Below are 12932 nucleotides of genomic sequence, written 5' to 3' on the forward strand. Positions count from 1 at the left end.
GTGGCCCGCAGTGAGGCTTGGCTTCTCTGCTGCAGCCAAGCCTCTTTAGTTTTCAGTCTTCAGTCTTCACTCTGGCTGGAGCCTACAGTCTTCGCTCCACGCCTGTGAATGCAAATTAACTGCCATCTTTGTTGGGTTAATTTGCATACTCATCTGATTGGCTAGTGGGCATAGCAGAGTGACATCAATTAGCATGTTTCTCTTTTATTAGTGTAGATATTATTTTCTTGATTCCAATGACATAATGCAATATTTCAGTCCAAATCAATAAATATTTTTATTCCCAGATTAATCTCATTCCATCTTAGCTATCAAATCTGTGATTTAAACTATATATTTAATTACTTTCTACTCAAAGAATATGTAAATACAATTTCTTAGCAAAAACAGTATTTCAAAAATGAAAGAACAGAAAACACACATAAACTTAAGCCTTAAAAAAAGTCCTCAAAAACATTTTTTTACAGTTTCAGTTTTTAAATCTTTTTTTGTTGATTTGAGAGAGAAAAAAGGAAGAAAGGAGGGAGGAAGACAGAGACATCGATTTGTTGTTCCACTTATTTATGCATTCATTGGTTGCTTCTTGTATGTGCCCAGACCAGAGATTGAACCCACAACCTTCGTATATCGGAATGATGCTATAACCAACTGATCTACTAGGCCAGGGCAAAATCCTCAAAATGTAAATACATTGCTGGAGAGGGGGTATGCTTATATAAAATCTTCCTTTTTTTTTTTTTTTTTTACAAAATCTTTACAATAGAAGTTATCACAAATGCATTAGCTCTCTTAACCAATTCCAATTAAACTGATTCACTGGAAAAACAAGCTCCCCAATCCCACTGTAAAATACCCTAATAGCCATAATTTACAGAATGGTTGGTATAAAAGCCTAGTATAAGAGCCTAGTATGTATATGCTTATCCAGAGTCAGTTTTCATTTCTGTTCATATAAACTGTTGTTTTTATTATAATTAGAAAATTTAAATTAAAAGTATATGAACTGATGAAATATGAAAGCATAGAGAGAAACATTACAAAAACTGGATCATAAGCTTTTAAGAGACAATAAAGGTGCCTGAGAAAATGCTAAAAAATCTTGGAGGGGAAAAATCATAAAAGCCTAGAAAGATTTTTAGATATAGTGAAGCCACTAAGATCTAATGTTCCTATTCTACTTTAAGGAAACTGAAACTGAAAATCACAGATGATGCATTAAAGATGTGATATATATATATAAGAAAGACGAAGAATTTAGTCAAGGAAACCACACCCTAAAAATGCTTTGCCCAAAATTAAGACTGGAGAATGAGCATGCATTTCTGTGTTTTAGGTTAAATGCATTGTTTAAGGTAATGTATATTTTGTTGTTAATCCTCACCTGAGGATATTTTTCCATTGATTTTTCTTTTCTTTGTTTGAGACAGTAGAAGGGAGAGGGAAAGACAGAGAGAGAGAAACACCGATGAGAGAAGACACATCAATTGGTTGCCTCCTGGACCGAGATAGAGGATCAAGCCTGCAACCAAGATACATGCCCCTGACCAGAATCGAACCAAGGACCCTTCAGTCCAAGGGCCGACACCCTATCCACTGAGCCAAACTGGCCAAAGCAGTATGTATCATTTTTAATGATTCTTCACTTTAACCACTTACTGTCAAACTCGTGAGGAGGGCTTCTACTGAACCTCTTAATTTCCATACATTGAATTTGGGTTTCAGTCTATGAAATTATTTTTCCAATTCTTGATGTTTAATATGAATACTTGCTTTCTTTTGGCAAGATTGATATCTGTTTTAATTTTTGCAAGGTATGAACTTAAACAAGTAAGAACTAAATGAGCATGTGGAATTTGAGTCTCAACTATGATGCCTTTGCTGCTGAACTTGAGGCAAGTAAGGGGACTCTTATCACACTGAAATTTAACTATATGTAAGAACAGGACCCACAAAGTTAAGTACACTCTCTTTTAGTGCTTCTCAACAGGATAAGAGAGGGTATAACTGAATGAGGAAGAGGGAGTAAGGGACTTTCTATAAATAACCCACACCTGAGATTCAGAAAAGCCCTCTGACTGACAACTACTGCCACTGTAGTTGTGAGCCATTGATATTGATGGGAGAGTGCTTAGGGATGCTGAGACTTTTAAAAATATATATATTTAAACATTGATCGCTGTTCTATTTCATTAAAAACAGAGGATAAGTAAGCAGAGTATAATTACCCAAAATCACTATTTTTCTTGACACTACTTTAAATATTAATCTTGTGAAAAACACCTTAGAATCTTTAATGACATAAAATGATTAGTACTTCTATTTTTCCCTGCGTACTTTCATCACTAGAGAGTAATGATTCAATGTTAAATGAGAGTCAATCATCAACAATTATTTATTGAGCACCTACTGAGGACCAGGTAGTCTATTAAGCTCTGAGATTAAAGTGGTAAATAAATCGACTTCTATAGTTTCACCCAGCCAGTATGGTTCAGTGGTTGAGCATCGACCTACAAACCAGGAAGTCACAGTTAGATTCTCAGTCAGGGCACGTGCCTGAGCTGCGGGCTAGATCCCCAATAGTGGGTGTCCAAGAGGCAGTCGATGAATGATTCTCATCATTGATGTTTCTATCTCTTTCTCCCTCTCCCTTCCTCTCTGAAATCAATAAAAATATTTTTTTTAATTTTATTTAAAAAAAGACTTATATAGTCTCTCTTTTCACTGAGATTAAGATCTAAGAAGACAGTGGGTATGATAGAGACTATAACAAGAAAAGTACAGGAAGTCATAAGAACAAATAAAACTAGTCTACAATTCAGGAAGAGTCTCCTGAGGAAGAGATATTTAAACTGAGATATACAGAATAAAACAGGAATTAGAGATTAGCCAAAGAAATTAGGGATGGAGAAGAAAATGGTGTTCTAAGTAGACAAAGCTGTAAAAAAAAATAAAAAAGAGGCCCAGCTGGTATGCGTCAGTGGTTGAGCATTGACCTATGAACCAGGAGGGCATGGTTAGATTCCCAGTCGGGGCACATGCCTGGCTTGTAGGCTTGGGCCCCAGTGTGGGGCATGCAGGAGACAACCGATCAATGATTCTCTCTCATCACTGATATTTATATCTCTCTTTCCCACTCCCTTCCTCTCTAAAATCAATAAAAATTATTTTTTTAAGATAAAATCACTGAGACAAAGAATGCAAAGAATAGGTGGCAGAAATGAGGCTAGAGATCCTTATAAATCAGATTCAGGAGTTTGAAGTTCATGTAAAGAGAATGGCAAGCCACTGGAAGGTGGCAAGGTGGTAAGAAAGGGGACATGATGTGTAGCGTGGAGAGTGACTAAAGAATGGCGGTGATAACTAGTGGTAGAGGCCTAGAGATAACTATTGTTTCAACTATGGTGGTGACATGAAGATGCAGAGACAAAGAGAAGTGGCTATTTTAAGATGTTTAGACTATATCACCAAGGAGCAACAAGAACTCAGAAATGACTCCTAGGTTTTTAGGTTGGGCAGCTGTGTAGATGATTATGCAGTGGTACCAAAATATAAATTTGTGTACTCATACACACACACATACATATACACATACATGCCGGGAGCCGGTCCATGCTTGCTGTTTCAAGGGACCTGGCATATATGGCATACTGTTCTTAATATGTTTGCTCACCTTCTTGGCACTATGTGTTTTAACCAAGGTCTCTGAGAAAGGTTGTTTCCCCAGGTAGGGATTTTCCCCTGAAGTTAGGGAGGGAATAAAACCTCTTAACTAAGTGCCAGGCGGGTAATTAATCACTTTAACTATGAACAATCATGCTTAAGCTACATAATCTTTACTCCCTGGAATGGAGATAAGAAACGCCCTAACCTTTGGAATAGAGATTGATAGGATTGGAATCAACTGGTATAAATACAGATGTAACAAGACAGCAAGACACAGAACTTAGAAGACAGAACTTAGAAGACAGAACCTAGAGACAGAAGAACTTCACTGGAGAGAACATGGCAAAAGATCCTGGACAGAAACTGGCAACAGAACCTAGAGACAGAACCTGGCTACAGAACCTGGATAGAACATGGCAAGAGAACCTGACTAGAAACTGGTGACTGAACCTGGCTGGAGAACCTGGACAGAACCTGGCTGGAGAACCTAGTGAGGGAACATGGCTACAGAACCTGGCTGGAGAACCTAGCAAGAGAACATGGACACAGAACCTGGCTGGAGATCCTAACCAGGACCTCTCTGGAGATCCAGACCAGAACTTGGCTGGAGATCCTGGCTGGAGATCCTGGCTAGGCTGCTGATCAACTGAACACTGTCTCCGTGTCCTTCCTTCTTCGCCGACTCTGTCAACACCTTTGGGGACCCCTTGACCTGCTGGGGTTGGACCCCAGCACATACATACATACATACATGCACATACAAGATAACAGAAATGAAGCAGGCTTGATAGAGGGATATTGAGTTTTTGGTGTGGACATAGTGTGTTTGAGTTGCTTATAGACACTGAAAGAATATAATTCAATAAAGTTTGATATGAAGGACAGAAGATCAAACTAGGATTTCTAGCAACTACAGATATTCCTGTTGTTATGCAACGCCTGGTTTTAAGTCCCATTTTACCCAGAATGATTTAAAAGGCAAACTGAAAATTTCAGGAATTTGAAGTTATGAATTATGTTTGGGACAGCACAGTGGTATGGTGTAAAAATGAATACAACAAAATAAAAATGTAATGTAGGGGTCACTAGCAGATGCTCTTCCCTTTTTTTTAAATCTTTTTTAATTTTTTATTTATTGATTGATTTTAGAGAGAGAAAGGACAGAAAAGAGAGAGAGAATCATTGATGTGCCCTGTCCAGAAATCAAACCCAAAACTTTGGTGTATAGGGATGACACTCTAATCAACTGAACCACCAGCCAAGGCAAGGCTTTTCCTGTTTTTTAAAAATATATATTTTTATTGACTTTTAGAGAGAGTGGGAGAGAGAGGGAGAAAGAGAAATATCAACGTGAAAGGGAGACATTGATCAGCTGCCTCCTGCACACACTGCCCCGGAATCAAACCAGCAACATTTCAGTGCACAGAATGGCACCACACCAGCCAGGGTGAGGCTTTTTCCTTTAAATCTTAAGCTATTGCTGTGGTCATTGAATTCTCATTGTGTCAGCTCCTGTATTTACTATAGTACAGAAAAAACTTTCAATTTATGCAAAGGTTAGATGGAGACTGTTAAAAAAAAATTAAAAATAAAGTATAGAGAAACCAAGATGGGGGCATAGGTAAACACCGGAGATTGCTGCCTCGCACAACCACTTCAAAAATACAACTAAAAGACGGAACGGACATCACCCAGACCCACAGGAAGGCTGGCTGAGGGGAAATTCTACAACTAGAAGGAAAGAGAAAAGCATACCGAGACGCAGAGGAGGTGCGGTGCTGAAGTAAAATACAAAGGTGCGGAGGTGCGTGCGGAGTGGCTGGCGGCTGAGGGCGCAGTTGTCTGTTTCAATCGGAAGGGAGTCTCAGGCTCTGAGCTCCAGTTCCGGGCAAGTCTCTGGGGACCCAGATTCAAACAGGAGAAGCGGGACTGTCTGGCATCCATCGGAACTCGAGGGCAGCTTTCTCTCCGAGGTTTGCAGCAGTTGCTGGGACACTGAGAGGCAGAGCCTCTGGGGACGGGACTGAGAGCAGCCATAACTGCTCACTCCACCCGCCCTATTGATCCCCTGGGACCCACCCCACTCAAGCCTTGCACGGAGGCATTTGCTGGTTAGCCTCAGGCAGAGGCTAGATTAGCATCGCCCTAGAGATCCAGGACAGAAGTTTTCCCACTGCAGACACAGCTGATTCTCACAGCCAATTGGCCTGGAGGCCAAATCCCCCCCAGTGTTACCTACAATAATCAAGGCTTAGCTACAACAAGACTGCACACAAAGACCACAAGGGGGTGCACCAAGAGTGTCTACCTCAGGTAATTGGGACACTTAGCACAGAAAGCCACTCTATCAACACAGCGAAGCATAAAAAAATGCCTAGACAAAGAAACGGGACACAAATGACAGAGATGGAGGAAAGCAAACTACTGGATATAGAGTTCAAAACCACACTTTTGAGGTCTTTCAAGAGTCTTCTAGAGACTGCCAATAAACTTAAAGCAATCTAATGAGACCCTCGATGTTGTGATAAAGGACCAACTAGAAATTAAGCATACACTGACTGAAATAAAGAATATTATACAGACTCCCAACAGCAGACCAGAGGATCGCAAGATTCAAGTCAAAGATTTGAAATACGAAGAAGCAAAAAGCACCCAACCGGAAAAGCAAAATGAAAAAAGAATCCGAAAATACGAAGATAGTGTAAGGAGCCTCTGGGGCAGTTTCAAGCGTACCAACATCCAAATTATAGGGATGCCAGAAGATGAGAGAGAGCAAGATATTGAAAACCTATTTGAAGAAATAATGACAGAAAACTTCCCCTACCTGCTGAAAGAAATAGACTTACAAGTCCAGGAAGCGCAGAGAACCCCAAACAAAAGGAATCCAAAGAGGACCACACCAAGACACATCATAATTAAAATGCCAAGAGCAAAAGACAAAGAGAGAATCTTAAAAGCAGCAAGAGAAAGAAACTCAGTTACCTACAAGGGAATACCCATACGACTGTCAGCTGATTTCTCAACAGAAACTTTGCAGGCCAGAAGGGAGTGGCAAGAAATATTCAAAGTGATGAATACCAAGAACCTACAACCAAGATTACTTTATCCAGCAAAGCTATCATTCAGAATTGAAGGTCAGATAAAGAGCTTCACAGATAAGGAAAAGCTAAAGGAGTTCATCACCACCAAACCAGTATTATACGAAATGCTGAAAGGTATCCTTTAAGAAGAGGAAGAAGAAAAAGGTAAAGATACAAATTATGAACAACAAATACGCATCTATCAACAAGTGAATATAAGAATCAAGTGAATAAATAATCTGATGAACAGAATGAACTGGTGATTATAACAGAATCAGGGACATAGAAAGGGAATGGACTGACTATTCTTGAGGGGGAAAGGGGTGTGGGGGATGGGGGAAGAGACTGGACAAAAATCGTGCACCTATGGATGAGGACAGTGGGTGGGAAGTGAGGGCGGAGGGTGGGGTGGGAACTGGGAGGAGGGGCGTTATGGGGGGGAAAAGAGGAACAAATGTAATAATCTGAACAATAAAGATTTAATTTAAATTAAATAAAAAAGAAAGTATAGAGATCCTGTTGTAACATCTGTGGCTAGTTATATTTAATATATTTAAAGCTCATTCCAATACTACTCATGCAAAAATGAGAATAACTTATGATGCTTTTATAAAACCAGTAAATATGTACTATGAAATGCTATACTATTTTTAAAAGTAGAAAAAACAGCATAGCAGCTAAAGATAATTTTAGACCTGGGCTTAGAAATAATGTAATTTACTAGAAAAAATACATTTGTATTTAAAGATCTTAGAAAAGTTACCTATAGCTATTTAGCTTCTACAACATTCAACTTGTACAAGAATTTCCAGGACAGACCAATTTCCAGCACTAGAAGGGAAGCATATATAGAAAACAAATAAGACCATGCAATATGATTTCACAAAATATGGGGAAAATGAGAAGAGCAGAGATATCAGGACCAAGTGCCAAGAAACACTAACATCAATATGACAAGTAGAAAAGAGTACTGGGCCACAAAAAGAGCAGAAAATCAATAGTGTGAAACGCTACTGAAAATCAAACAAGATAAGGTCCAAAGAGTGGCCACTGATTTCTTCATCATGTCCATGGGTGGGGAACATCTGGCCCATGGAAGTCATTTGGTCTGGCCCTGCCAAGGCATGAGTGGTGAGCTAATTAAATGTTTGACCAAATATAGCAGGCTAATTTTTAAGTTGATAAAGTTGCTTGGCCCAAAATCGATATTATAAATATCCAAATGGCCCTTGGCAGAAAAAAGATTTCCCACCCCTGATGTAGGCCATAAAAAGGACAACAATGTAATGTATTATATAAACTGGGACTCTTTTGAGACTAAAAGAGATTATATTAATAACTATATCAGAACAACAGTCATAATTTGGGGCTGTTTTGGGAACATAGGACATGTGGCCACTGGAGTCGTCGACAATTTTAGAAAGAACAACAGAATGATGGAAGCAGACACTAGAATCAGGGGTGGGCAAACTTTTTGACTCGAGGGCCACAATGGGTTCTTAAACTGGACCGGAGGGCCGGAACAAAAGCATGGATGGAGTGTTTGTGTGAACTAATATAAATTCAAAGTAAACATCATTACATAAAAGGGTACAGTCTTTTTTTTCAATAGTTTTATTCATTTCAAACGGGCAGGAGCGGGCCGTAGTTTGCCCACGGCTGCACTAGATTGAGGTAAGTTATTGAGTGATTAGAGATAAAAACAAATTCAAAAACTCTCTCTGGAAAGTTATCTATGGGGAAAAAATGGGAGGCAGACGCATATACAAATATTCTTCTTCCCATATATTCTTCTTTGTAGACCAAATAAAACCATATAATGTAAGCACAGCAGAATCATTTAGTCAACAAAATAGACTGCAGATTCTTTTCAAAAGAGCAGATACTTCTAAATTTAAAAAGTTTTCTTGTTTATAAATTAAAAATACTATTTTTTAAAAGGTCTTTTCAAAAATAAAAGAAAGAGCAATATGTATAGTTAGTAGTTAAATCTCTAAGAAATAAAAGGTCGTCTTACAAGAAGATAGAAAAACTATAACACAAAGTGGATTTTAAATTTTCCTTTAAAGAAGTGAAGAGGTATATTGCTTAATGCAGGGGTCCTCAAACTTTTTAAACAGGGGGCCAGTTCACTGTCACTCAGACCGTTGGAGGGCCGGACTATAGTTTAAAAAAAACTATGAATTCCTATGCACACTGCACATATCTTATTTTGAAGTAAAAAAACTAAACGGGAACAAATACAATATTTGTATTTGCATGTGGCCCGCGGGCCGTAGTTTGAGGACCCCTGGCTTAATGTATAAAATGTATTATTCTCCCACTATACCTACAATGGGAAAATAGTCCCACAGTGGGCAAAAGTATGAGTTTTGAAGTGAAACACCGAGCTGTACATCTTTACAGCTGTAAAACTATAAACTATTGATTTAACTCCCTAAGCCATAATTGCCTCATCTATAAAATGGAGAAAGCAATATCTATAATACATATAAAGTACTGAGAAAAGAGCATAGCATACAATGACTGCTCAAAAGATAGTAGCTATCATAATTATTAGCTAGCTATTATTACACATAAAGCATGTGCCCTGCACTGAGCATATATCAATTTTCAGGCTATGGTATCACATCTGAAAACAGACAATAGGAGACGATATGCAGAAGAAGGCAACATTGGAACAAAGCAAGTCTCAACTACAGAAAATGGGAAGGTCCTAAGATTTAATCTGAAGTACTGGTTGTTGTTATTTTAAAGGTTAACTCCAGGTGCCAACAAGAGAAGACACAGTCTTATCAATGTTGGCCTGGCAGTGTCATGGTGAAGAACAAAAATTCTGAATCAGAGTATATGAATTCTGAATCTTGGCTCTGTCATTTACTAGCTGTATACTCTATGGCAAATGAACTAACTTCACTATGCCTCAATTTACTCATCTTTAAAGTGGGGATAGTAACAATGTCAATCTCAGAGAGTTGTTCAGAAGTTTAATTAAAACAACATACAAATAGTATTCACACAGTTCCTAATACATAGCAAACATTCACATAATATACATTATTATAGGGAGGTAAAGTCAAGATGAAAGACTTCAGAGAAATGAGAATGTGATAAGGTCCTAGAAATGTATGGCAATTTGAGGAGTATCAACCATACAGTGGCACAAAATAAGAAAATCAAAGATTCATTATGGCAGCACAGAAAAGTTAAGATTTATTCAACTTTTACATTATAAAAAGTATAGGTATAGTAAAATGTCTGATAGTAAAAAATTTATAATAAGAAAAGGAACATATCTAATTAGGAAATGTTTAAATTATAGTAAAGCCATATGATATTAATACCTGCAACCATTAAAACACATATTCTTGACATGTACACTATGGTAACATATTTTTAAGTATGTATGTATATATACATATAAATATATTATCATACAAAATGACAGAAAATATCCCAAAATGTTAACAAGTTATTTGTGAATAACAAAACTACAGGTGATTTTAGGAGGCCAATGCCTTATCCATTAGGTGACTGGGGCTTCTAAACTACAGGTGATTTTAAAGTTTTGTTTTAAATGTTACTGAAAATTTTCCAAAAATTTCTTTTACAAATATGTACTATTTTATAATATTTTGAAAGCTATTTTTAAACACACAAGGAGGTTTTAAGAGTAGGTATACACATTATACTAATAAAACTAGTGAAAATAATTCTGAGTTTACCTTGTAGCTCACTTTTAATAAGGCAACTTTCCATCATGTATAATAGCACAGTGACCATAATATCCAGCAGCTGACATTCTTCTGTTACCTGTCTTGCTAGCTCCTCATTGCTGAACAACTGAACACTAATATGAACAATTCTGTTAGACATCGTGTCTGATTCATGACTTTTCTTCAGTGTTTTCATAATGAAGGCATAATGCTGAACAAAAGTTTTTGTAAAAGCAACCTGTAAATGTTTTAAATAGAAAAAAACCCACATTAGTTTAACTTTGACTTTTATTACACATTTTCCAATATATTACATTAAACTATTAATTAGTTTGTGATGATGTCCAAGGTAACTGAAAAAATAATTTCAATGATGACAGTAGTCTTAAGTCATATTTCCCCATTTTTTGAAACATCAGCAAAATATTTTGATGGTTAAAAAATATTTAATAGGCATTTTAAATTATTAAAATTTTAAAGCAACTACAAATACCATAGTTTAAAATACAAATTCTCACTATGCTCATAAATAAATCAATTTATTGTCAAAATATTTCTCTCTGTTCTGTGCTACCTACTTTAAAAACAAAATCTAAAGTCTCGGTTAAAAACTATCACAGGTTTCATATAACTTAACAAGTGAGTCAATGTGATTACTCCAAAAGAAATATCTTCTCCTATTTGTTCAGAAAGCCACTAATCTAACTAAATATTCTTTCTGTGTAACATGTACATTTATTTCCTCTGTTATTTTCCTAAGCAGTTATAACGTCACCAAACAATGGCATTATTAAAGTGAGGCCCTATTTCCTAAGCCATAAAAAGAACTATAGCATGATTCACTTTCTTTTTCATACACTAGGCTATGTCATTTTGCCATAACTATACAGTGGTAACAGGTGAGTCCAGACACTCTGGGACTAGAGACTTCATCTACCTACATGAGTACATTAGTCAATAACTGTTCTGTATTTAACTTTATGGCAGGCAGCTACTAATTCCATGTTTTCCCATACCTAACCCCACAATCTAAATTCAATTGCCCCCATTACACATACTCATAGCACCTGTACCTCTCCTTCGAAGAATTTGTAACAATATATTTATTTGAGCAATTGTTTTTATGTTTGTCACCCAGCATTCCTTTGGACCAAGTTCCATGCAGAAGGGCAACCCTTAGGAATTCTGTTTGACAGTGGTGCTTTGCCACAGATCTTTGATACTATGCTTCTTCTGCAGACCCTATGTTCTTTCACAGTGTTATATCAGTCCTCAGAGCTACAACACAATAAGCCATAGCTGAGATGTATATTTTTAAAATTTAGTAGAGAAAGGGCAAAGAATAGGGAGCAAAGTTCAGAAAGGAAGGGGGGGGAAATGTATATACCTTATACTCTTGATCTGGAAGCATATTGAGTAAGAAAGTTACCATCTTCTGAGGGAATTCATATTTTATAGTCCAAAACAATAGTTCTTCTAGGAAACTTTTATGTTTCAAAACATCCATTATGGATTGATCTGTGTTAAAAAAAAAATTTTATCGTCTAATGATATAAGTTTCTCATTTCATTTAAACCTTACTATAATTAATAACCCATCAACCCCAAACACCTAAATGTATCTAAACATTAAGGATACCTTTTCAATAATTCAATGATAATATTTACAATATCAAGCTAGATTTCTATCATCTCCACAGTTTATAAATAATAAGATACTAACCCCTATGTTTTAAGATAAAGCAGTTACTTAAAAAATAATTACTTATCCTTAAACATAAACCATTTACCTAAAATTTCTACTAAGATTAATCTTACAAGAACAATATTCACGATACCTAATTTAAAACAGTAATAATTATCAATTGAACAAAATAGAGAGCCCAGCTATAAAACCATATGCATATGAACAGATACTTTTCAACAAAGGAGACAGAAACATACAATGGAGTAAAGATAATCTCTTCAATAAATAGTGCTGGGAAAATTGGAAAACCAAATGCAAATGAATGAAACAGGATTACAGTTTGTCCCCATGTACAAAAATTAGTTCAAAATGGACCAAAGACCTAAATATAAGATCTGAAAAATAAGTTACATAGAAGAAAACATAGGTATAAAACTTAATGGACCGCCGAAACTGGTTTGGCTCAGTGGATAGAGCGTCGGCCTGTGGACTGAAAGGTCCCAGGTTCGATTCCGGTCAAGGGCATGTACCTGGGTTGCGGGCACATCCCCAATAGGAGATGTGCAGGAGGCAGCTGATCGATGTTTCTCTCTCATCGATGTTTCTAACTCTCTATCTCTCTCCCTTCCTCTCTGTAAAAAATCAATAAAATATAAAAAAAAAACAAAAAAACTTAATGGACCTTAGTAGTAGAGAACACTTTATGAACTTAACTCCAAAGGCAAGGAAAGTAAAGGCAAAAATAAATGAAAGGGACGACTAGTATATCAAACTAAAAAGCTTCTGC

At 36.8% G+C, this 12932-nt stretch overlaps 1 protein-coding gene across 12 annotated transcripts in view; it reads right to left on the bottom strand.

The window, feature by feature from the left end:
* Window positions 1-12932, bottom strand: part of UBR3 (ubiquitin protein ligase E3 component n-recognin 3) — a 188863-nt gene that overhangs the window by 115583 nt on the left and 60348 nt on the right. For all 12 annotated transcript variants that reach the window (XM_036319910.1, XM_036319916.1, XM_036319918.1 and 9 more), the window contains exons 7-8: window positions 11847-11977; window positions 10469-10697 (exon numbers count right to left, since the gene is read on the bottom strand). In XM_036319910.1, the coding sequence (XP_036175803.1) occupies window positions 10469-10697; window positions 11847-11977 (360 nt within the window). The remainder of the gene's footprint in view (window positions 1-10468; window positions 10698-11846; window positions 11978-12932) is intronic.

Source organism: Myotis myotis, unplaced genomic scaffold (assembly GCF_014108235.1).
Source record: "Myotis myotis isolate mMyoMyo1 unplaced genomic scaffold, mMyoMyo1.p scaffold_m19_p_8, whole genome shotgun sequence".
Lineage (NCBI taxonomy): Eukaryota > Metazoa > Chordata > Mammalia > Chiroptera > Vespertilionidae > Myotis > Myotis myotis.